At 45.0% G+C, this 25,651-nt stretch overlaps 2 protein-coding genes across 2 annotated transcripts in view; both read right to left on the bottom strand.

The window, feature by feature from the left end:
• The window catches only part of LOC117385933 (deleted in malignant brain tumors 1 protein-like), a 434,825-nt gene that overhangs the window by 56,141 nt on the left and 353,033 nt on the right, over window positions 1-25,651 (bottom strand). The window lies entirely within an intron of this gene.
• The window catches only part of trpc5a (transient receptor potential cation channel, subfamily C, member 5a), a 62,410-nt gene that overhangs the window by 11,451 nt on the left and 25,308 nt on the right, over window positions 1-25,651 (bottom strand). The window contains exons 8-14 of the mRNA XM_033984046.2: window positions 24,969-25,106; window positions 23,236-23,434; window positions 18,064-18,203; window positions 14,433-14,633; window positions 13,252-13,373; window positions 2,189-2,384; window positions 1,099-1,308 (exon numbers count right to left, since the gene is read on the bottom strand). Of these exons, the coding sequence (XP_033839937.1) occupies window positions 1,099-1,308; window positions 2,189-2,384; window positions 13,252-13,373; window positions 14,433-14,633; window positions 18,064-18,203; window positions 23,236-23,434; window positions 24,969-25,106 (1,206 nt within the window). The remainder of the gene's footprint in view (window positions 1-1,098; window positions 1,309-2,188; window positions 2,385-13,251; window positions 13,374-14,432; window positions 14,634-18,063; window positions 18,204-23,235; window positions 23,435-24,968; window positions 25,107-25,651) is intronic.

Genomic DNA, 25,651 nt, shown 5'->3' with positions numbered 1-25,651 from the left:
TGCTCCGTCCAAAACATAATGTCGGGTTTTTATGAGAGACGCTGCTGCCAAACGTGCAAAAAACCCACTTTTTGTAGCTTTCTCCCATGTTATAACATCATTTCCTCATCAAAAACACGTCTGAAGAGGTTTTATATGTCGTCCATGCGTGTTTGAGTCATCTAGAGATCTGTCCCAAGCCCTGTACAAACCCTTTTTAATGTTAGATGTGAGATTCAGTACGAGGCTCCGCCCACAAGCCGACGTCACCCACGCTCCCGCACAACAAATGTCCATAAATGTACAAAAATATGACAAAAAACTGTACACTACGACTTCACAAACCTGGTGTGATGTGCAGTAGTTTCACTGGTAAATACCTCCTCTTTAATACCCCACAGAAGTAAATACCTCCTCTTTAATACCCCGTAGAAGTAAATACCTCCTCTTTAATACCCCACAGAAGTAAATACCTCCTCTTTAATACCCCACAGAAGTAAATACCTCCTCTTTAATACCCCACAGAAGTAAATACCTCCTCTTTAATACCCCGTAGAAGTAAATACCTCCTCTTTAATACCCCACAGAAGTAAATGCCTCCTCTTTAATACCCCACAGAAGTAAATACCTCCTCTTTAATACCCCACAGAAGTAAATACCTCCTCTTTAATACCCCACAGAAGTAAATACCTCCTCTTTAATACCCCACAGAAGTAAATACCTCCTCTTTAATACCCCACAGAAGTAAATACCTCCTCTTTAATACCCCGTAGAAGTAAATACCTCCTCTTTAATACCCCACAGAAGTAAATGCCTCCTCTTTAATACCCCACAGAAGTAAATACCTCCTCTTTAATACCCCACAGAAGTAAATACCTCCTCTTTAATACCCCACAGAAGTAAATACCTCCTCTTTAATACCCCACAGAAGTAAATACCTCCTCTTTAATACCCTTTTGGTCCATGTAAACACATAAATCCACTGTGATGTTTCAGCTCCTCTTTCTCCACTTCCTGTTGTCGAGGTCACATGGCTGTGATTGACAGGTGAATGAGCCAATCAGGAGCTTTGGTACAGTCTGTGGAGAGGACACATACCCCACTGTCCCCGTGTCTCACCGTGAACTCCCGCAGGTTCTCGCACTTGTGGGGGTCGTCTCCGGGGGTCTGTCCTCGCACGCAGAGCCGCGCGTGCAGCCACATGAGCAAGTACCACACGGACTTTGGACTGGGCACGATGTTAAAGGGCGGAGGCAGCGTCCCGCCTTCGTCAAAGTAACTCATCCACAACTTCGTACGAGCGAACTTCCACTCGATGTCTGCGTGGTCCTGGAGACGACACGTTCACTTTAGACGAGGACATTTATACTCCTCAAAAACACATGTCTGAGTCACTTTATTATTCGTCTGTAACATCTACAAAGATCAAAATGTGAAGGTCCACCTTGTGATGTCATCAAGTGGGACTGTTCAAGTGAACAGATCGGACTAAAGAGAGAGGAGGAGAGGAGAGTCAAGAGGAGGAGAAGAGAGAAGAGTAGGATTCTGGTGAAGGTGTGTGGAGTTTAAAAACACAGCGGAGCACTTCCTGTATCACCACATGATGACATCACAAGGTGGAACAGAGTGTTTTCAGTTTGAGAGAAGAACTCAGCCTAAATCTGTAGGTGCGTTTGTTAAACATGTGAGAATTTTACAGTTTACAATAAATGGAAAGTTTAAAAATTCTCTCTGTTATAATCTAAATAGCTGCGAGCTCGTGTTGCTAGCTTACCGTGATTAGCTCATGTTGTTAGCTTATCATGATTAACTGGTGTTGCTAACTTACTGCGTTGAGCTCGTGACGCTATCTTACCGCGATTAGCCTGTGTTGCTATCTTACCGTGATTAGCTGGTGTTGCTATCTTAACGTGATTAGCTGGTGTTGCTAGCTTACCGTGATTAGCCGGTGTTGCTATCTTACCGTGATTAGCTGGTGTTGCTATCTTACCATGATTAGCTGGTGTTGCTATCTTACCGCGATAAGCTGGTAGGAGTTGTTCATCATGGTGATTAGCCTATGTTGCTAGCTTACCGCGATGAGCTCGTGTTGCTAGCTTATCGTGATTAGCTGGTGTTGCTATCTTACCGTGATTAGCCGGTGTTGCTATCTTACCGTGATTAGCTGGTGTTGCTATCTTACCACGATTAGCCGGAGTTGCTAGCTTACCGCGATGAGCTGGTAGGAGTTGTTCATCATGGCGATTAGCATGTTGAGCAGCACCACGAGGGAGATGATGTTGTACGTTCCAAACATGGTGGCGCCGACGAACTCGGTGAACTCGTGTCTCGCTCTGACGTTTGTGACGTACAGATTCAACAGACCGAAGATCGACCAGAACAGGGACTGGAGCGTCTCGAACAGCCTGAACAGAGAACACACGGGACATGAAACTCACACTCTGCAGCTGATGTCAACAAAGAGCTCCGCGGGTGTGACGCTAGCTGGAGGCACAGCTCTGTCTGAGGCTCGATTCGACTTTAATCTGGGGTTTATTTTGGTGTAATCTGACTAAAAAGAGCTGATTTATAAGATGATTTGTGCTGTTAAACAAGTCTAACCTTACAGTCACAGGATAGCTAGCATTGGCATTAGCATTAGCATTAGCATTAGCATAAGCATTAGCATTAGCATTAGCCAGTCTGTGTAAATGAAACTCCAAAACAGAACCATGAAAACTCACGCTCCTGAAAATGTGCTGTTTAAATCCATTTTGACAGTGTTTGCTAATCTGTGCGTCCTGTCTCCATGGTAACTGCTGAACATTCCACCATAGACATACATGTAGAACATAGAACACCCCCGATATCATGTCACTGTAAAGTATCAACAACTAAGAGCTGAGCAAATATGAAAAAAAAAAGTTTCATTTGATTTTTTACTTCGCCTTTTTAACTGTAAATTGGACCAAAACTGGATAAATAAGGAAACATGATGAAGTAAATACCTCCTCTTTAATACCCCGTGGAAGTAAATACCTCCTCTTTAATACCCCACAGAAGTAAATACCTCCTCTTTAATACCCCGTGGAAGTAAATACCTCCTCTTTAATACCCCACAGAAGTAAATACCTCCTCTTTAATACCCCACAGAAGTAAATACCTCCTCTTTAATACCCCACAGAAGTAAATACCTCCTCTTTAATACCCCACAGAAGTAAATACCTCCTCTTTAATACCCCACAGAAGTAAATACCTCCTCTTTAATACCCCATAGAAGTAAATACCTCCTCTTTAATACCCCCTTTCTCTTTAAGTCTCTGATTACTTTTCGTACACTGTGGTGTTTTCGTGTCGCAGATTCAGTTCAGGTTTTTGAAGGAGTTTGATAAAAGAACAATAGAACACTGCTACAAGAACAGAAAAGAAAAGAGATAAAGAGAGAGGGAAAAGAGAACAGAAAGGGAGAAGAGAGAAGGGGGGAAGAGAGAGGGAAGAAAGATGGAGAGAAGACGGGGAGAGAAGAGAGAGGGGGAAGAGAGTAGGAGAGACGAGAGGGAGAAAGAAGAGAGGGGATAGAGAGAGGTGGAAGAGTGGGAAAGAGGAGGGGCAAGAGGGAAAAGGGGGAGAGAAGAAGAGGGAGAAGAGGGAGGGAAGAGAGGGAGAGAAGAGAGATGGAAGAGAGAGAAGAGAGAGAAAGAGAAGAGAGGGGGGAGAGGGAGAGAGAGACAAGGAAAAAGAAGAGATGGAGAGAGGGAGAGAGAAGAGAGTGGGGAGAGAGGAATGAGAAGAGAGAGGGAGAGACAAGAGAGGAAGGGGGGAGAGAGGTGGAAGAGGGGGGAAGAGAATGGGAGAGAGGGAAAAGGGGCAGAGAAGAAGAGGGAGAGAGTGGGGGAAGACACAGAGAGAAGAGAGGGAAAGAGAGGGGGGAGAAGAGAGGGAGAGAGAGGGGGAAGAGAAGATGAGAAAACGCAGAGAGTGAGAGGGGGAGAATAAAAAGATGTTGGGATAAGGCGAGAGAGAGAGAGAGAGGAGAGGGGAGAGAGAGAGAGAGAGGGTGAAAGTAGAGAGCGATGGAGGAGATAGAAAGGCGGTGGGATAAAGGGAGAGAGTGACAGAGGAGAAAAAGATGGTGAGATAAGAGGAGAGACTGAGGGAGAGGCGAGAGGAGAGAGAGAACAGAAAGATGGCGGGATAAGGAGAGAGCGGTGAGAGGAGAGAGGGGGTAATATCCAGTCCTTATGAAATATTCAGGGGCGAGTGAGTGATGTGTGCTAACGTGAGGCTAATGTCGCCGCTCACTGTTATTTAGTGTTTGTGAACAGAACGGCCTCAAACTCAATAGACCATGATGCATTGCTGCGGGAGAATGAGACCCTGCCCCAGAGACGACGGTTTATAAATGGACACGCACACGGCGCAGTACGGCGTTCAGCAAACACCGCAAAACAAGAAAAAGAAGAAAGGACTACGTTTACCATGATGCTTTGCTCCATTTAAGTACAGACAATATGAGGACGTGTGGATTTAAAGGGACATACTCCTCCTCACACACAGACCTGGAGGTGTGTTTTGTTTCACATGTTCTTCTCTCAAACTGAAAACACTCTGTTCCACCTTGTGATGTCATCATGTGGTGATACAGGAAGTGCTCCACTGTGTTTTTAAACTCCACACACCTTCATTTATATATTTTTGAGGAGGAAACAGCGTCAGAACACGACTTAAAGCTCAAGAGTCAGTCACAGTGGTCCGGCCCACTCTCTGCTTGTGTTTTATTGTGTTAAATGGACCGGGATAAAATGAATAAGAATTTGTTTAGTGTTGAAAAGGTTTAAAGAGGCCACAGTGAAAAGAGAGTGAGAACGGAGGTGAAGAGGAAGAACGACAGAACCACAGACCAGACATAACACGTTTATCTAGAGTGTGAGAGAGGGAGGGAGGGAGAGAGGGAGGGAGAGAGAGAGGGAGAGAGAGAGGGAGGGAGAGCGTGAGAGAGGGAGAGGGGGGAGGGAGAGAGGGAGGGAGAGGGAGAGAGAGAGAGGGAGGGAGGGAGAGAGGGGAGGGAGGGAGAGGGAAAGAGACAGGGAGGGAGAGCGGGAGAGAGGGAGAGAGGGAGAGGGGGGAGGGAGGGAGAGAGGGAGGGAGAGAGAGGGAGGGAGAGGGAGAGAGAGAGGGAGGGAGAGTGGGGAGAGGGAGGGAGAGAGAGAGGGAGAGGGAGAGAGGGAGGACAAAACCATAGACCAAACATAACACGTTTATCTAGAGTGTGAGAGAGGGAGGGAGGGAGGGAGGGAGGGGAGAGGGACGGAGAGAGGGAGGGAGAGAGGGGGGGAGAGAGAGGGAGGGAGAGAGAGAGAGGGAGAGGGAGGGAGAGAGGGAAAGAGAGAGGGATGGAGAGCGGGAGAGAGAGAGGGACGGAGAGAGGGAGGGAGAGAGGGAGGGAGAGAGGGAGGGAGAGAGGGAAAGAGAGAGAAATGGAGAGCAGGAGAGAGAAAGGGAGGGAGAGAGGGAGGGAGGGAGAGAGGGGAGAGAGGGAGGGAGGGAGAGAGAGGGAGGGAGAGAGGGAGAGGGGGAGAGAGAGGGAGGGAGAGAGAGAGAGAGGGAGGGAGAGAGGGATGACAAAACCATAGACCAGACATAACACGTTTACCTAGAGTGTGAGAGAGAGAGGAAGGGAGAGAGGGAGGGAGAGAGAGGCAGCAGGAGAGAGAGGGAAAGAGAGAGGGAGGGAGAAGGACAGCAAATGAGGGAGGGAGAGAGGGTGAGAGAGAAAGAGGGAGTGAGAGAGAGACGTAGAGGAGAGATAGAGAAAAGAAGAAAGAGGGAGAAAGAGAAGGAGAGAAGAGGAGAGAGAGAGGAGAGAGAGAGTGAGGTGTGAATGAGCTGCCACATTAGAAAAGTGCTAAGAGGCCGTGAAGACGAGAGGAAGAGGAGAAGAAAAACAGGATCAAGAGACACAACTCAAGACTTTAAAGACACAACTGAGTCGAGTCATAACGGCTCAAAAAACACACACTGGAGTTGTGTTTAGTTTCATTCACGTGTTTGAGTCACTTTATCATCCGTCACATCTACAAACCTCAAAACGCTCCGTTCCACCTCGTGATGTCACCGGGACGGAAAACAAACACAAACGTTTAAGGATTAAGGAGCCAAATGAGAGCCAAAAACGAGCCTGAAGGACACGAACGGGGACGAGGGGGACGAGCGACTGTGACCTGCGGGTGGCGCTGTTCCCCTCGCTCTGCAGGTGGGAGGATCAGCCACAAGAGCAGCCACTGGTCTGAAGATGAACCTTTATTTGGAGATACTTTTGTGAGACTGAACCTGTTTGAAGTTAAAAATAGACTTAACCCTCGGAGCCGTCAGACAAAGACGGAGTGAAATATGCACGAGCGATGCATAAAAGATGTGAACTTCATGGAACATTTCTGCTCTGATGTTTCCTTCTTCAGCAGAGACGGAGGAGTCGCCCGAAAATGTACTCGAGTAAAAGAACCGATACTGCAAAATAATACTTCATCTGATGTTTGTGTAAAGACGCTCACGAGACGAGTTTAAAAACACAGTGGAGCACTTCCTGTATCGCCACACGATGACATCACAAGGTGGAACAGAGTGTTTACAGTTTGCTCCTGACGCCGAGCCTGCTCCTGGTGGTCGTCTGGAGCTCGCCTCGTGGATGTGGATGTGTCGTCGCGGGTGACAGTCGCTGTTTACACACGAGCGTCATCTGGAACGTTTACCCCAGCGCCTCATTTATACACACACATATACACACACAATCACCTACACACACACACATATACACACACACACACACAATCACACACACATACACACACATATATACACACACACAATCACACACATATACACACATATACACACACCCACACACACACACACAATCCTCTTGTCTCCTCTCCTCCTCTCTTCTCCTCCTCTTGTCTCCTCCTCTTGTCTCCTCCTTGTGTCTCCTCCTCTTGTCTCCTCCTTGTGTCTCCTCGTCTTGTCTCCTCCTCTTGTCTCCTCCTCCTCTTGTCTCCTCCTCTTGTCTCCTCTCCTCCTCTCTTCTCCTCCTCTTGTCTCCTCCTCTTGTCTCCTCCTTGTGTCTCCTCCTCTTGTCTCCTCCTTGTGTCTCCTCGTCTTGTCTCCTCCTCTTGTCTCCTCCTCCTCTTGTCTCCTCCTCTTGTCTCCTCCTCTTGTCTCCTCTTGTCTTCTCTCCTCCTCTTGTCTCCTCCTCTTGTCTCCTCCTCTTGTCTCCTCTCCTCCTCTTGCCTCCTCCTCTTGTCTCCTCCTCTTGTCTCCTCTCCTCCTCTTGCCTCCTCCTCTTGTCTCCTCCTCTTGCCTCCTCCTCCTCTTGTCTCCTCTCCTCCTCTTCACCTCCTCTTGTCTCCTCTCCTCCTCTTGCCTCCTCCTCTTGTCTCCTCCTCTTGTCTCCTCCTCCTCTTGTCTCCTCTCCTCCTCTTCACCTCCTCTTGTCTCCTCTCCTCCTCTTCTCCTCCTCTTGTCTCCTCTCCTCCTCTTGTCTCCTCTTGTCTCCTCTCCTCCTCTTCTCCTCCTCTTGTCTCCTCTCCTCCTCTTGTCTCCTCTTGTCTCCTTTCCTCCTCTTCTTCTCTTCTCCTCTTTCTCCTCTCCTCCCCTTGTCTCCTCCTCTTGTCTCCTCTCTCTTTAGTCTGACCCGTTCACTTATAAACTCCCACTTGATGACATCACAAGGTGGAACGTCACATTTTGATCTTTGTCGATGTAACAGACGAATAATAAAGTGACTCAAACATGTGAATGACACAAACACAACTCCAGTGTGTGTTTTTGACGCACAAACAGTATTAAACCCTGGATTAAAGCTCACATGAGTCACTTTTGCGCAGCACTGGACCTTCATGTTCTTATCTTAAAGCTGAAACGGGCTCTGACCTTTGAAACGCGTCGTCACAGTTCAGACTCGACTCTACAGAGACAGTTGACGTCTCTGGTTTTGTCACAGACTGGAGACAGAGGACGTCCCATCTCAGCGGGGTTTGCTCTAGCGCCCCCTGGCTGCTACACTCTGGGGGCTTCAGATTTCACAACGAGAAACCAGAACAAACCAGAAGAAACGCACGTCCCACACATCCCTGAGCACAAGTCGCACCTTTTTCCACGGTTTGTCGACTTATCTGTGAAATTATTAAAATAAATAACGTCACATGTGGGTTATTGTCACCGTGACGACCACACGAGGGCGCTCTAGACGCGGCGCTTCATCGACCAAGTTCTTCAGAAGCTAATTTTTCATTTGGAACAATATTATAAATGTTTAGTTTATCATAAGTCTTTAAGGCACATGTGTCAAACTCAAGGCCCGGGGGCTAAATGCGGCCCGTCATGTCATTTTATGTGGCCGCGACAAGGTAAATTTAAATGTTGGACTGTCTTAAAATGTCAGTTTATCAGGAGTTACGCAGTTTTGCTGATGTGGCCCTCGGTGAAATTGAGTTTGACAGCCCTGCTTTAAGGTCACGAAAACTACTTCCTGTTTTCTGGTTTAGCCTTTTACGCTAATGCTAAGTCTTACCCAATATTTAAGAAACGTTTGAAAAGTAAAATATAAAGTTTATGTCATATTTGTTTGTTCTATGGTGTGAAGTGTGATGATGAAGTAAGACCCCAGTAAACATCAGTGAAAACAACTCTGTGTCTCTGCGAACGAGCCGCACATGTTACGTTAGTGTAGCGTAGCTGATTAAACGTTAATATCTTACATAAACGTATCGGACAGTTCGTTGTCTATGTGTTACGTTAGCGTCTTTTATTCTTATTATTGTAACTCGCCTTTAAAATAAAATGTCTGTTCTTGGTCTTGGATTTTGGAAAATACATTTTCCCCAAAAAATGCGACTTATATGTGTTTTTTTTTCTTCATTTTTGTGCATTTTTTGGTGGTGCGACTTATACTCCAGAGCAACTTTTATATGTTTTTTTTATTTTTTTTTAAAATTATTATTATTGTGCATTTTTTGGCTGGTGCGACTTATATTCCAGAGCAACTTTTATATGTTTTTTAAATTTTTTTTATTATTATTGTGCATTTTTTGGTGGTGCGACTTATACTCAAGAGCAACTTTTATATATATTTTTTTAATTCTTATTATTTTTGTGAATTTTTTGACTGGTGCGACTTATACTCCAGTGCAACGTATATATATATAAATAATTTTTTTTTTTTCTTCATTATTTAGCATTTTCTGTCTGCTGCAACTTTTATGATTTTTTTTTTTTTTTTTTTGTATTATTATTATTATTATTATTATTGTGTGTTTTCTGGCTGGTGCGACTTATACTCCAGAGCGACGTATATTCCTCTAAAATCCGGTTTGTTTGAGTATTTTAAAAGGATTGTAACAGGTCTAGAGTTTTGTCACGATAATAAAATTTCAAACTTAATTTCGATACTAAGGAATAGACTCGATACTCGATACCGATTCTGATTCCACGTTGATGATAAATAAAAACGCTCTTTCTTTAGTCAATACTTGTTCTGATAAAGCTCAACATCATCCTAACGCTTCAGGAGACGTCCATTTCTGTCGTGTTTGTTGTTTTTTTTCAGTATCGGGGCAGCGGAGGCTCTAGTTCGTCCTGTTGTTGTGTCCTTGGGCAGCACACTTCACTCGTTTAATGACAGTAGAGAGTGATTGGACGTCAGATCACATCAGTCTCCTCCGGGAGCAGCAGAGCGAGCAGCGACACGAACATGGATCGATAACGCTGGAGATGATTAAGTGACGTCTCAGAGTTCTGTTTAAGACTGAAGTGTTTGTTTTATTATGTCAATTAAAAAAATAAAACAAATTCATTAAAATAAAACTGTGTCTGAGCAGATTCCACTGCAGTAAATGGTAAAAAGTCACATTTTTTTGGTGTTTTAAAACTAGAGTTCTTCCCCCTTTACTCTCTCTCTCATCTCTCCCTCCTCTCCCCCCCTCTCTAATTTATCCCTTCTCTCCTCTCCATCTCTTCTCCTGCTGCTCTTCCCCCTTTCCTCTCTCCTCTCTATCCTTCCTGTCTTCCCCTCTTTCTCTCTACCTCTTTCTATCCCTCCTCTCTTCCCCTCTTTCCTCTCTCTCTGTCTGACCCCTCGCTGTCTCGTGTCTCTCCTTTCTTCCCCATTTTTCCTCTCTCTCTCCTCTCTGTCTGTTCTCCCTCCTCTCTCCCTCCTCCCTCCCTTTCTCCCCCTCTTTCCTCCCTCCCTCTCACTCCCTCTCTTCCCTCCTCTCTCCCTTCCTCCCTTCTCCCCCCCATCTCCCTCCTCCCTCCCTCCCTCTGTTCTGTTTCCCCCTCTCTCCCTCCTCCCTCCCTTTCTCCTCCTCTTTCCTCCCTCCCCCTCTTCTTATCTCCCTTCTTCTCTTCTTACGTGAATCAAATCTGATCAACGGCTCATTTCTTTGCACCGATCTTGCTTCAGTTCAGACACCGATTTCGATACTTTATCTTAAACCCGATACCGACCGATACTCAAACGAGTCTTCAAACTATTTCCTTAAAACAAAAAGTTAAACGAGACCAAACTGACCAACTACAACTTCCTCCGACAGTAAACAGTAGAAACAAACCGATATTTACCATTTTTAGCGTATGGGCGATCGGCTTTAAACCTCCAGCACAGACCGATATTTTCTTTTGCTCGATCTGCTGCCCAAAAAAGTCCAGATAAAACTTTACTTGAACGTTTTAGCCGTTCTCTTATGGGTTTGTAGTAAAAACGTAAAAAAAAAAAAGTTAAAAAAATGACAAAATTTGAGGAAAATAATCAAAATCTACAGAAAAATATTGGCAGAGCTTATCGATTATCAGTTTCTCTGGATTCTTAATGATCGGTATCGGCAACGGCCACGAAAGAATTAGAAGAATTGGTCGATCTTGGATAAATAGTCTTTTATTACATCGATGTTTTTGTCCAACGGAACCGATTTTTGGAAGTCGATATCTGGTGCAGTATCGACACCGATATCGGACACCAGTTTGAGATCGGTGCATCTTTAATGTCAACCACAAACTGCTTAAAAAACGATTTTACGAAGAAAATAACGTGAAAAGATCCGGCGTTTAATCTCCGCGTGTCACAAAAATATTGACAGAAAAATCCAAGATGGCTGACGGCGCAGCTTCCTCCTCCGCTCGCTCTCCGCCTCCTCCGTAATTACAAACGTATTGATTCCCGCCGCTCGTCCCAAACATTTCTCTGGTGTTCCGGCGCCTCGTGCGGTTCGGCTCGCTCTCCCCGCGTCATCGCTCCTGCTCTGATCCGATCGATACCACGACGATAACGCCATTATCTAAAAACAACATGGCCGCCCATCCATCGCGTTTTGGACGAGTCGGCGCTTCCCTCAGCAGAGCCGCGTCTCCGCAGCTCCGAGCGGGAAAGACGACGCCGACTTCTCTGTTTCGTTCGCACGTGTTTGAGAAACGATTTAAAAATGAGTCTGTTACATCTGCAAAGAGAAAAAAGGGACGTTCCACCTCGTGATGTCATCAAGTGGGAGTTTGTAAGTGAACAGATCAAACTAAAGAGGAGACAAGAGGAGACAAGAGGAGGAGAGGAGACAAGAGGAGGAGACAAGAGGAGGAGAGGAGACAAGAGGAGACAAGAGGAGGAGAGGAGACAAGAGGAGGAGAGGAGACAAGAGGAGGAGAGGAGACAAGAGGAGACAAGAGGAGGAGAGGAGACAAGAGGAGGAGAGAAGACGAGAGGAGACAAGAGAAGGAGAGGAGACAAGAGGAGGAGAGGAGACAAGAGGAGACAAGAGGAGGAGAGGAGACAAGAGGAGGAGAGGAGACAAGAGGAGGAGAGGAGACAAGAGGAGACAAGAGGAGGAGAGGAGACAAGAGGAGGAGAGGAGACAAGAGGAGGAGACAAGAGGAGGAGAGGAGACAAGAGGAGACAAGAGGAGGAGAGGAGACAAGAGGAGGAGAGGAGACAAGAGGAGGAGAGGAGACAAGAGGAGACAAGAGGAGGAGAGGAGACAAGAGGAGGAGAGGAGGCAAGAGGAGGAGAGGAGGCAAGAGGAGGAGAGGAGACAAGAGGAGGAGAAAAGAGGAGGAGAGGAGACAAGAGGAGGAGTCAAGAGGAGGAGAGGAGACAAGAGGAGAAGAGGAGACAAGAGGAGGAGAGGAGACAAGAGGAGGAGACAAGAGGAGGAGAGGAGACAAGAGAAGGAGAGGAGACAAGAGGAGGAGAGGAGACAAGAGGAGGAGAGGAGACAAGAGGAGGAGAGGAAACATGAGGAGGAGAGAAGACGAGAGGAGACAAGAGGAGAAGAGGAGACAAGAGGAGACAAGAGGAGGAGAGGAGACAAGAGGAGACAAGAGGAGGAGAGGAGACAAGAGAAGGAGAGGAGACAAGAGGAGGAGAGGAGACAAGAGGAGACAAGAGGAGGAGAGGAGACAAGAGAAGGAGAGGAGACAAGAGGAGGAGAGGAGACAAGAGGAGACAAGAGGAGGAGAGGAGACAAGAGAAGGAGAGGAGACAAGAGGAGAAGAGGAGACAAGAGGAGACAAGAGGAGGAGAGGAGACAAGAGGAGACAAGAGGAGGAGAGGAGACAAGAGAAGGAGAGGAGACAAGAGGAGGAGAGGAGACAAGAGGAGACAAGAGGAGGAGAGGAGACAAGAGGAGGAGAGGAGACAAGAGGAGGAGACAAGAGGAGGAGAGGAGACAAGAGGAGGAGAGAAGACGAGAGGAGACAAGAGAAGGAGAGGAGACAAGAGGAGGAGAGGAGACAAGAGGAGGAGAGGAGACAAGAGGAGGAGAGGAGACGAGAGGAGACAAGAGGAGGAGAGGAGACAAGAGGAGGAGAGGAGACGAGAGGAGACAAGAGGAGAAGAGGAGACAAGAGGAGACAAGAGGAGGAGAGGAGACAAGAGGAGACAAGAGGAGGAGAGGAGACAAGAGAAGGAGAGGAGACAAGAGGAGGAGAGGAGACAAGAGGAGACAAGAGGAGGAGAGGAGCCAAGAGGAGGAGAGGAGTTTTCCAGTGAACTCCTCCTTTTCCCTTTAGGTCTGTGTGTGACGCCTAAATATGTATAAAAAGTGTAAAACTTTATCTGAACATTTTAAAACACACGGAGAGACAAACAACAAAGAGGAGACCAAAAACCCTTTGTCCCAGGACGTCAGCCCCCTGTGCCCCCCCCGTCCACGCCCCCTGGACACGCCCCCTGGACACGCCCCCTGGACACGCCCCTGGACACGCCCCTGGACACGCCCATGGACACGCCCCTGGACACGCCCCTTGACTCACGTGGAGAAGGCGTTGTTCTGCCGCTCGCACCGGATTCCTTTACAGTTGTTCGGTTCTTCGGCCGCCGTCGTCTCGTAGTAAAAGTACAGTTGGTTCAGGCCGTTCGCAAACGCCAACAGCACCTGCACAGAGCGCACGCCAGGTTTATACTCCTGTGTGTTATCACCATGGAAACAGGGCGGACGTTACGCTAACATGTGATTTTATGCTAATTACCATGGTAGAAAAACACATCATATAAAATATTTAAATATATTTATATTTATTTATTATACATATTCAAAGCAAGAAATAGTCATGCTAGCTAGCTCACTGCACCTCAAAGCTAACAGTCGCTTTTATTAAAATCAGAAAACAAAATAAACAACATATTAAAATTAAAATTAAATAATCTAAAGACTACGTGATTGTTTTTATATACAGAATACTTCAGTTTGTGGCGTTGTTTTAATATTTATTATCTCTCATAGTTAGCATTAGCATTAGCATTAGCATTAGCATTAGCATTGAGACACAAACTTGTCTCTTTCTAAACACAGAAGCGTCTCAGGTGAAGTATTTGATTTGTGTCGTGTTTAACATCAGTGACGTCCACCTGCAGCTCCCTGTCCACTGTGTGACCCTGACCTCTGACCTCTGACCTCTATAAAGCATTTTAACATCCACAAACCAGAAGGTAAAACTGTTGCACTGTTAGCATGCTAGTTTTTTGCAGCTTTTTCTCTGTGTTTTTATAAAGAGCTCTACAAATAAACCGTGATTAATTGATACATTTTGATTGAAATTTTGATGTCGTCATTAAAATTAATTCTAACTGGGGGCACTGCTCTGTCTGAGGCTTTGTTAGTGTTTAAAATGACTTGGTTGGAACTGCACCAAATGATCTGAACTGTGACGTTAAACAAGTCCCTCTCAAATAACATGACAGTCACAAGCTAGCATTAGCATTAGCATTAGCATTAGCCAACAGTTTTTCAGTTTGTCGCTCTCGCCCTTTTGTGTAAAATCAAACTCTTAAACACGACCCGAGGCTCCTGAACACGAGCTCTTTAAATCCGTCTGGTTTGTTCGCTCATGTGTGCATTGTGTCGCCACGGTAACTGCTGAACATTCCACCATACACATCCATACACGCAGAGCGATCACACAGGCGTAGTTGTGGGAGGAGTCAGTGGCGTTACCAAACAGTAGATGAAGAGGAACTTGAGGATGTCCAGGACCATCCGGCCCAGTGAGATCTGCAGAGGGCCCAGGTGAGAGTTCGCCGTGAACAACGAGATCAGACGCAACGAGCTAAAGATGTTAGCGATAGCAAACAGAGCCTCCGCGATCAGCGTCGGGTGCCACATCTCCCACTCCTCACGGGGGCGCGACGAGTTGTACTGGAGGGAGGGGGGGAGGGAGGGGAGAAGAGGGGGGGGGGTGAGAGAGGGAGTGAGAGGGAGGGAGGAAAGAGGGGGAAAAAGGGAGGGAGGAGGGAGAGAGGGAGGGAGGGGGGAGATGAGAGAGAGGGGGGAAGAGAGGGAGGGAGGAGGGAGAGAGGGGGAAACAGAAGAGAGGGAGGGAGGGAGGAGGGAGATGGGGGGAGGGAAAGAAGGGAGAGAGGAGGGAAATGAGAGAGGGGGAGGGAGGGAGGGAGGGAGAGAGAGGAGGAGACAGAATAGAGGGAGAGAGGAAAGAGAGGGAGCGAGTAGGGAGGGAGAGAGGGGGACAGAGGAGGTAGAAGAGAGAGAGGAAAGAGGGGGAGAGAGGAGGAGAGGGGAGGGAGAACAGACAGAGAGGAGAGAGAGAGGAAAAATGGGGAAGAAAGGAGAGACACGAGACAGTGAGGGGTGAGACAGAGAGAGAGGAAAGAGGGGAAGAGAGGAGGGATAGAAAGAGGTAGAGAGAAAGAGGGGAAGACAGGAAGGAGAGAGAGGAGAGAGGAAAGGGGGAAGAGCAGCAGGAGAAGAGATGGAGAGGAGAGAAGAGAGAAGGGATAAATGAGAGAGGGGGAGAGAGGAGGGAGAGATGAGAGAGACGAGAGAGAGAGTGAAGGGGGAAGAAAGGTGGGATGGAGAGAGAGAGGAGAGAGATGAGACAGAGAGACGGAAGGGAGGGAGAAAGAGGAGAGAGGGGGAAAGAGAGACGAGAGAGAGGAGGAGGGATGGAGAAGACAAAACATCATTAAACCTTTTCATGTATTCTCAGGAAGTGTACAGTCAGCATGCTAGTTGTTTTTAGCATTAATTTGACAGCAAACTCTTCTCTGGTCTGAACGTTGTAAAAAGTGCTTATAAACTCATCTTGGTGAGTAGTTAGAATGTTCTGAATGCATAAGGTCAGGGAGGAACTCTGGACCAAAACTATCTCTTTGGCGGTGTCCAAACTTTTCACACCAAGAGCCAAATATCGAAACTTAAACGGAGCAAAGGGCCAATAAAAACTGGTCTGAGGGCCACATTTAGCCCAGGGACCACAGTTTGGACGCCCCTGGTTTAAAATGACTCTGTTTTTCGTGTTTTAAGCCTCTTTAAAATACTGCTAGATCCTGCTCAGTGGTGATTAATCTGCCCTAAAATAAAGTAGGCTAATCGGATTCTGCGAACTGTGAGATTAACATGGAGAAAAACATGAAAGCAGAAGTGTTTTTTGAGATTTTTGAAGAGATAATAAATGTATGTGCTCTGTGTTATGAGTAGGTTTCATTGTAATATATTATAGACCCAGAGTAAAAAAAAAAACGCAGCATTTTATAAGATAATACTGTCCCATATATTAGCTCCAATACATTTATACTGAGGAGTTAGCATTAGCATCCAAACACAGCTAACCATGAGTATTAAAGAAAACCACAGCCTCAGTATCAAACATCACCATGGCAACTCTGTTTTGTGTAGAAATGTATTAGCATTTAAGCTAACGACGACATAACACACATTTATAAACGTTTGTTAAATCTAACGTCGTACGGGACAATAATGCGGATTATTACGCAGTGCGATAAAGTAGAGTTTTGTACAAGAGGAGACGAGGGGAGTCGAGGGGAGTCGAGGGGAGTCGAAGAGAGTCGAGGAGAGTCGAAGAGAGTCGAAGGGAGTCGAGGAGAGTCGAAGAGAGTCGAGGAGAGTCGAGGAGAGTCGAAGAGAGTCGAGGAGAGTCGAAGAGAGTCGAAGAGAGTCGAGGAGAGTCGAGGAGAGTCGAAGAGAGTCGAGGAGAGTCGAGGAGAGTCGAAGAGAGTCGAGGAGAGTCGAGGAGAGTCGAGGAGAGTCGAGGGGAGTCGAGGGGAGTCGAAGAGAGTCGAGGAGAGTCGAGGAGAGTCGAGGAGAGTCGAGGAGAGTCTCTACACTAGACTCTCTTCAGACGTCACTACTCACTCGACTCGACTCTGAATCTTCCTTTTTACTCGCCTGTTTCACTGTGACCTACAGAACGCTCCCCGAGTCTCTGCGCCTGTCCCTCACGCAACAGAAACAGAAACACCCCAGAGTCAGATGCCAATATACCACCAGCATCTCCACCAGCATCTCCACCAGCATCTCCACCAGCATCTCCACCAGCATCTCCACCAGCATCTCCACCAGCATCTCCACCAGCATCTCCACCAGCATCTCCACCAGCATCTCCACCAGCATCTCCACCAGCATCTCCACCAGCATCTCCACCAGCATCTCCACCAGCTGCGACGGGGCCCCTCAGACCCTAAACCCCACCTGCCGTCTGTTGCGTTAATGATCTAATCTGCCATGTTTGCCCTGTCCTTCACCCGTCCTGTGCTGCTGCTGCTGTTCTCGGTGAGGTTGTGTAGATGTGTGTGTGCGTGTGTGTGTGTGTGTGCGTGTGTGTGTGCGTGTGCGTGTGCGTGGGAGGGCATCAGTGACTCAGAGCGCTGCACATGGACACTCCGTCTGCTCCTCCACTTTTAATAAAAACATAAATCTGCCTGAGACGGGCCTAAAAACATGACACCTCTCAAACATAATCACTCAGAGATGAACCGTCGTCGTTTCGCTAACGCTAAAAAGACAGAGCGAGTCAATTACGCGCGGGTTTAATTCCGTCCGCGTTCTGGGGTCGAGCGCGCTAGCATGATTTAGCCACGTGTTTTTAAAGCGACCGTTTGTAAGAGTTTTAGTTTGAAGATTCATAAACACAACTGTTTTCCAGGTACAAACTAAACGAACATGTTGAGAGCGGGATTTGAACCGGTAACCTTTGGATCACTGAACGACACGATAAGCGCGTTATCCAATCAGAAAGCCCGTTTTATGCTAATTTATGATCTGTTACAATGTTTTTTGCAGATTATTTTAAAACGTTTATGACAGTATTTGCTAATCTGTGTAATCCCTGAGTCGTCCGGGTCTGATCCGTGACAAAACACGAAGTTTAAATCCGTCGATTGGACAAAAAGTCGTAGGAGAGAAGATGTTTCGCTGCTCGCCTTATAACGACCCATTCAACCTTTAATGGCCCTCCTAATGTTCTCTTAGCTTCTTTTGTTTGTTTTGGGTCTGAGAACAATCTCTCACAAATCTATAACTCCATCCTCAGACCCAAATCAAACAAAACAAACTAAGAGAACATTAGGAGGGCCATTAAAGGTTGAATGGGTCGTTATAAGGAAGTGTCCAGCAGTAATCTGGAAAAAACTGAAGAAACGTCTTGAACGAGCAGCTAAACGTCTTCACTCCTGCAACGTTTTGTCCAGTTGACAGATTTAAACGTGGTATCTGCTAACGTATGCGTTGTGTTTCCATGGTAACTGCTGCACATTCCACCATAGAAGACCGTGTAGAGCGTCGGTCGGCGTTTGTTGGTTGGACTTCTTACCTTGACGTAAGCCACGATTTTGAGCGAGATCGTTGCCAGATACAGAGAGTTCATGGCGAAGTCCATGAGGTTCCACCAGTCGTGGATGTACTCGGTGAAGCCTCCGTCCCACATTTCTTTAATCTCCGCCCAAATAAAACCTAAAAACACAAAAAAACAACATTTTCAACTCACAATTATTCAAATTTATCATAAAAAAACCTATAAGGAAACATTTGCACTTCTTCTTCAGCCCTGATTCCAGCTGAGGTTGTGATGAAATGACAACGAATTTAAAATGAACTTTAAGCTTTGCTGCCTGGAATGTTACAGAGTGTGGCTTTAGACTCATCTATCTCCATGGAAACAAGCAGGAGGTAACACCACCAGACTAATGCACAGGCGAGCTCTGTGGAGAGGTAAGCCCGCTCATAATAAGCTTTTGTTTTTTGTTTTGGTTTTTTTAACCTCCTGAGTCCTGGCGTCCTCATCTGTGGACAACACATTTAGGGTTTTTTTTAGGCCACAGTGCAAATTTTTAGAAGAACAGCAACAAGAACATGTTCAATTTTGAATATTTCTAAGGGAATATTTATTTATTTTTTATTTTTATTTATTTGTATTTTATTTTTTAATTTTATTTTTAATTTATTATTATTTTTTTAATAATTTTTTATTTAATTTTTATTGTATTTTAATGTATTTTTTATTTTTATTTATTTGTATTTTATTTTTTTAATTTTATTTTTAATTATTTATTTTTATTTTATTTTTTAATTATTTTTTATTTAATTTTTATTGTATTTTAATGTATTTTTTATTTTTTATTTATTTAATTTTTATTTATTTTAATGTATTTTTTATTTTTTATTTATTTTAATGTAATTTTTATTTTTTATTTATTTGTATTTTATTTTTTAATTTTATTTTTAAAGTATTTATTTTTTAATTTTATTTTTTTAATTATTATTTTATTTTATCTTTTATTGTATTTTAATGTTTTGGTTTTTTATTTTTATTTGTATTTTTATTTAAAGGCACACGTCTCCCTGCTCCTGTCAGCAGCATAAATGAGACACATTGTTCCTAGACGCACAATTGTTTCTCATTTAGTTTTTTACACAAAATGTCTGTGTTCAAGCTCTAAATGGACGATAATGCCACACTGCGGAACATTCCACCCAGGCTCAGTTTAGTTCGGTCCCTCCGCAAATGAACGAGGGAGTTATATTTGCACTCGTCACATTTGAAGTTTGTTTTATTCGACTGTTTTAAACGTCTTTCTCGTTCGAAAGATCCTGCGTGTGTCGCGTTGTCATGGAGACCAGACCTCTTACCAGAAAAGTTACAGAGTACATCTTTAACAGTGATATCCCTTTAACTACTTTTCTTGCACGGTATAAATTTAAACTTATCTATCGAGCCTTTATTATGATGAAGACATTTTTATTGCTGTAGTGACATCACCTGCTCGTCTCCATGGAAACAGGTCAGTGTAATATGAGACTGGAAAAGTTACACAAAAAAACCTACAAAAACTCAAAAAAATAATCTCGAAATAACAAAAAATGAAGAAAATAAAAAATATATAAATAAACTCAAAATAACAAAAAATGAAGAAAATAAAAAATATATAAATAAACTCAAAATAAGTAAAAAAAAAAAATGAAGGAAATAAAAAAATATAAAAATGATCTCAAAATAACTTACAAAATGAAGAAAATAAAAAATTAAATAAACTCAAAATAAATAAAAAAAAATGAAGAAAATAAAAAATATATACATAAATAAACTCAAAATAACTCAAAAAAGAATTAAATAAAATAAATAAATAAACTCAAAATAAACAACTCAACAAAAAAAACAAAAAAAACAAAAAAAACAAAAAAGTTACAGAGTACATCTTTAACGGTGATATCCCTTTAACTAATTTTCTTGCACGGTATAAAATTAAACTTATCTATCGAGCCTTTATTATGATGGAGACATTTTTTATTGCTGAAGTGACATCACCTGCTCGTCTCCATGGAAACAGGTCAGTCTAATATGAGACCGGAAAAGTTACACAGTGCCACTAAGCCCCTCCCCCTTCAGAGCACCATCAGCCGCGTCGCACTAATGAAACTACTGCACATCACACCAGGTTTGTGAAGTCGTAGTGAACAGTTTTGTGTCATATTTTTGTATATTTACAGAGGATTGTCGTGTGGGAGCGCGGGTGACGTAGACTTGTGGGCGGAGCCTCGTACAGAATCTCGCAGCTAACAGTAAAAAAGGGTTTAAGAGATCTCCAGATGACTCAAACACGCACGGACGACTCTCAAACCTCTTCAGACGTGTTTTTTGACGAGGGAACGGCGTTAGAACATGTCGTTTAACCGTTTTTCGACAATAAAACCAACGCTATCATCAGTTTTTTTTCATTTTGAACAGGAAATCAGCGACGCTCTTTCTATAAATCCGCCATTTTGGATCAATGTTAATGTTTAAAACGCACAAAAAGCAAACTGCGTCTTATCTCGCACTCGTCTGTGTGTCTTATACTTCATTTCTGTCCTTTTTTAGTAGGTTCTAGTTTCTTTATCATGCGACTGTTGCGTTTCCAAACTGTTTCTAAACAAAACGAAAGAGTCTTACGCGTCGTATTCGCCAAACGAATCTAAAAAACCCAATATGTGCCGTGTGCGTTTCATATTCTCCGAGTGCGGCGTGAAGCGGGGGACTGAGACAGAGCAGGTGGGCGATCGATGGTTTTAAACGTGTGGGAGCAGACTGTGGAGGAGAAGGAGGGAGTGAGAGAGAGTGAGAGAGAGAGTGAAGGGGGTGTCAAGTGCCGCATTACATCTTTAAAAAAAACAAAATTAGATTCAACGCTGACGCCAATCAGCTCTGAAACGAAGCCAAACCGAACCAAAGTGGCTCTCGTGAGGTTTAATCCGTGTTACAATCCTGTTAGCGCGTCAAAAACAGACCTGGAGTTATTCGTCTGTGACGTCTACAAAGCTCAAAACGCTCTGTTCCACCTTGTGATGTCATCAAGTGGGAGTTTTCAAGTGAACAGCTCCGTTTCTCTTTAGTTCAGTTGTAGATTGTCAGTTTTTCCAGGACTGAAATGATCTAAATGATTCTATAAATGAAGGTGTGTGGAGTTTAAAAACACAGCGGAGCACTTCCTGTATCGCCACACGATGACATCACAAGGTGGAACAGAGTGTTTTCAGTTTGAGAGAAGAACTCAGGCTAAATCTGCAGCGTTTGTTTGTGTTAAACATGTGAGAATGAAACAAAACTGTAGACCGTTTGTATAAATGGACGTAGCTAACCCGCTAGTCGCCGTGTTCCAAACAGGAAGTGATCACAGGCGCACTTCCTGTTCCATCGACTCTGGCTCCAATTCACTTTACATTGAAAAACTGCTGCTGTCAGACTAATAATAAAGTGTTACTCAAATGAAATGAAATGAAACAAAACACAACTCCAGCTCTGTTTTGCAACGCTGTCAATCAAACCTGTTGCTAACGCTAATGCTAACGCTAACAGGAGCGACGTCGGGGAAAGAAGGACCTGATTTGTCTGTTATTAATGTTCAGATCTGGATTTACAGACACAATAGTGAAATAAAAACCCCAGGATCATGTAGAGGGTTAATACGAACATTTAAGACCAAAATGAGTCTGAAGCAGCAGAGACAGAGAGGACACAGTTTATCAAAAGACAAAAAAGACAAAAAAACAAACAAAAAAACAACCCTCAAAATAACAAAACATAAAATAAATCAACTCAAAATAACAAAAAAACCTACAAAAACTCAAAAAAAATCTCAAAATAACAAAAAATGAAGAAAATAAAAATATATAAATAAATTCAAAATAAGTAAAAAAAAAAAATGAAGGAAATAATAAAAATATAAAAATTATCTCAAAATAACTTACAAAATGAAGAAAATAAAAAAATTAAATAAACTCAAAATAAATTAAAAAGAAGAAACAAAATGTAAAAAACTCAAAATAACTCAAAAAAGAAGAAAATAAAATAAATATAAAAATTATCTCAAAATAACTTAAAAAATGAAGAAAATAAAAAAAATTAAATAAATTCAAAATAAATAAAAAAAATTAAGAAAATAAAAAAATATATATAAATAAACTCAAAATAACTCAAAAAAAGAAGAAAATAAAATAAATAAATAAACTCAAAATAAACAACTCAACTAAAAAAAACAAAAAACAAACATGGTGAGTCTGAAGCAGCAGGTGCAGAGAGAGGACACAGTTTTTCAATAGAAAGTGAATTGGAGCCAGAGTTGATGGAACAGGAAGTGCTCCATGATCACTTCCTGTCGGCGGAGAGCAGGTGAGCTCAGTCTGTGTTTGAGTCGTGTCTTGACTCGTGGCTCAGTCTGTGACTCGTTTGACTCATGATGTGATTCTGAGGATTTGAATCATTTAAACTGTGATAATTAAAACACAAGTGTTCAACATTTAAACTGATGGAGTAAAACGTTTATAAAAGGAGAGGTGGTGTCAAAAGTATCGGAAATCAGAGACGAATCGATACCAAGACGAGTATCCAAACTAGAGACTCGTTTGAGCAGGAATCGATACTAAAGAAATGAGTCTTTATGTGTTTATAATGATGTGTCTCTGTTTCTGTTTAAAGACACTTATGTGCCTCCCTCCACCTCCCTCCACCTCCCTCCGCCTCCTTCAGCCTCATGTCCCTCCTCTTCAGCCTCATGTTTCTCCTCCTCCTTCAGCCTCATGTCCCTCTTTCCTCCTCCTTCAGCCTCATGTCCCTCTTTCCTCCTCCTTCAGCCTGATGTCCCTCCTCCTCCTCCTTCAGCCTGATGTTTCTCCTCCTCCTCTTTCAGCCTCATGTCTCTCCACCTCCTTCAGTCTCATGTCCCTCCCTCCACCTCCTTCAGCCTCATGTCCCTCTCTCCTCCTCTCTCCTCCTCCCTCCTCCTCCCTCCTCCTCTCCCTCCTCCTCCTTCAGGCTCATGTTTCTCCTCCTCCTCCTCCTCCTTCAGACTGATGTCCCTCCACCTCTTTCAGCCTCACGTCCCTCTCTCTTCCTCTCTCCTCCTCCCTCCTCCTCCTCCCTCCGCCTCCTGCCTCCTCTCTCCTCCTCTCTCCTCCTCCCTCCTCCTCCCTCCTCCTCCTCATGTTTGGCCGGTGCAGGAGCGTGTCTCACCCAGGACCCAGGGGAGGATCATCCACTCCACGATGGTGGGTGGAGGTCCCTGCATGTGGAGGTTGGTGCGGGCGATGTGCTGAGACGCCAACAGCAGCAGGAACAGGAAGGTGAGATACGACGCCGTGTGACAGATGAACTTTATGAACGGCTTCTTTATGAAACGACCCAGAGCGCTCTTAGGAGCGAGAAGGTAGATCTGAGGAGGAGGGGGGGGGGGGGGGGAGAGAGAGAGAGAAGAGAGAGGAGGAGGAGAGGGGGAGGGGGGAGAGGAGGAGAGGAGGAGGAGAGGAGGAGGAGAGGGCGGCGAGACGAGGAGGGGGGGAGAGGAGGGGGGAGAGGAGGAGAGGAGGAGGAGAGGAGGAGGAGAGGGCGGCGAGACGAGGAGGGGGGGAGAGGAGGGGAGGAGGAGGAGGGGGGGGGGAGAAGAGAGAGAGAGGAGAAGGAGAGGGGGGGAGGAGGAGGGGGGGGAGAGGAGGAGGGGGGAGGAGGGGGGAGGAGAGGAGGAGGGGGGAGGAGGAGGGGGGAGGAAGGAGGAGGAGGGGAGGAGGAGAGGGGGGGAGGAGGGGGGAGGGAGGAGAGGGGGAGAGGAGGGGGGGGGGAGAGAGAGAAGAGAGAGGAGGAGGAGAGGGGGAGAGGAGAGAGAGAGGAGGAGAGGGGGGGTGAAGACAGAGAGGAAGGAGAGAGAGGGAGAGAGAAGAGAGAGAGAGGAGGGGGAAGGAGAGGAGGAGGGAGGAGGGAGAGGGGAGAAAGAGAAGGAGGGAGAGGTGAAGGGAGATGAGGGAGAGAAGGAGGAGGGAGGAGAGACAGAGGAGAAAGAGGGGGTAAACAGCAAGAGAAAGGAGAGAAGAAAAGAATGGAAGAGAGGGGTGAGAGAGAGAAGGAGGGAGAGACAGAGAGAAGGAGGGAGTGGAGGAGGGAAGAGAAGAAAAAGAAAGAAGGGGATGAAGAGAGGGAGAGGGGGAGATGTGGGAGAAGATACAGAGAAAAATGAGAGAGAAGTGGGGCAGAGAGAGAGAGAGAAGTTAAGACAGAGGGAGAAAAAGACACAAAGAAGGGAGAGAGAGAGAGAGGGGGAGAGAAAGTGAGGAAGAGGGGAGAGAGCGTGAGAGTCAGAGAGAGATATAGAGAGAGAGGACGGGGAAAAAGGAGAGTGCGGAGGAGGAGGGAAGAGAGAGAAAGGAGAGGAGAGAGGGATAGAGGAGGAAAGAGAGAAGAGACAGAGATAAGGAGAGAGACAGGAGGAGAAAGAGAGAAGGGGAGAGAAAGAGGAGCAGAATGAAGAATTATATAATATTTGGTCCAAACATTAGAGATTCATAATATTTAAGATAAAACACACAAACACACACACCCCCACACACATACATACAAACACACACACTCTCACACACACACCCCGACACACAACACACACACACAAACACACACACACACAGAGTAAATCCGTGTAAACTAAACCATGACCTCACAGATAGAAATGAAATCAAAGTGTTTTATCGACTGTGACCTTTGACCTCTGACCTGTGGAGAAACACTCCACTGGACCATGAACAAATCAGAGACAGAAGAGTCGTCAAAAATTGTACTTAAGTAAAAGTAACGCTACTTCAAAATCATATTACTCAAGTAGAAGTAGCAGCTGTGATCTAAGAAAGTAAAAAAAATACGAGGAGAAAAAGGTGGAGAAACATCTGAGACGTCTGAAGAACTCGTCTGATCTACGTCTTTACCAGGGAGAAGACGGGGAAGAGGAGCCCGATGATGAAGCACGTCACCAGCTTCACCGCCCAGTGTCTCCGCCTCCACCCGGGGAAACCGTCGTACCAGAGCGTGGCCAAGAGCTGCTGGCAGTTGGGCTGAGCAACGAACTGGAAGAAGAAGAAGAAGAAGAAGAAGAAGAAGAAGAAGAAGAAGAACGGAAAACATGTGGTTAAACTGAAACGGAAACTCACTTTTTCATTTCTAAACCATTTCATTTCATTTTTTTAGCAGTTTTAGAACAAATTGTAGGTAAATTTGTAGCTTTCTGGTCAAAAAAGTGTGTGTCTGCCTCTGTGAGTTCACGTACTATGTGACATCACGCAAGACTGCCACGATGACAGAGTTTAAAGTGTAGATACATGTTCGACCAATCACACTGTGCCTCATCACGTCAGACTCCGGCTTCATTCAGCGGAAAAAAAACAAACAACTTACGACGCTTCAATTTCACTTTGCTCTCTGTGCTAAGCCCCTCCCCCTTCAGAGCACTAATGAAACTACTGCACATCACACCAGGTTTGTGAAGTCGTAGTGTGCGGTTTTGTGTCGTGTGGAGCGTGGGTGATGTACGGTTGTGGGCGGAGCCTCGTACAGAATTTGAATAGGGCCCGGGAGAGATCTCTAGATGACTCAAACCTCCTCAGACGTGTTT

The sequence above is a fragment of the Periophthalmus magnuspinnatus genome, chromosome 18 (genome assembly GCF_009829125.3).
Source record: "Periophthalmus magnuspinnatus isolate fPerMag1 chromosome 18, fPerMag1.2.pri, whole genome shotgun sequence".
NCBI classification, from domain to species: domain Eukaryota; kingdom Metazoa; phylum Chordata; class Actinopteri; order Gobiiformes; family Gobiidae; genus Periophthalmus; species Periophthalmus magnuspinnatus.
This window is presented reverse-complemented; position numbering and strand designations above follow the sequence as displayed.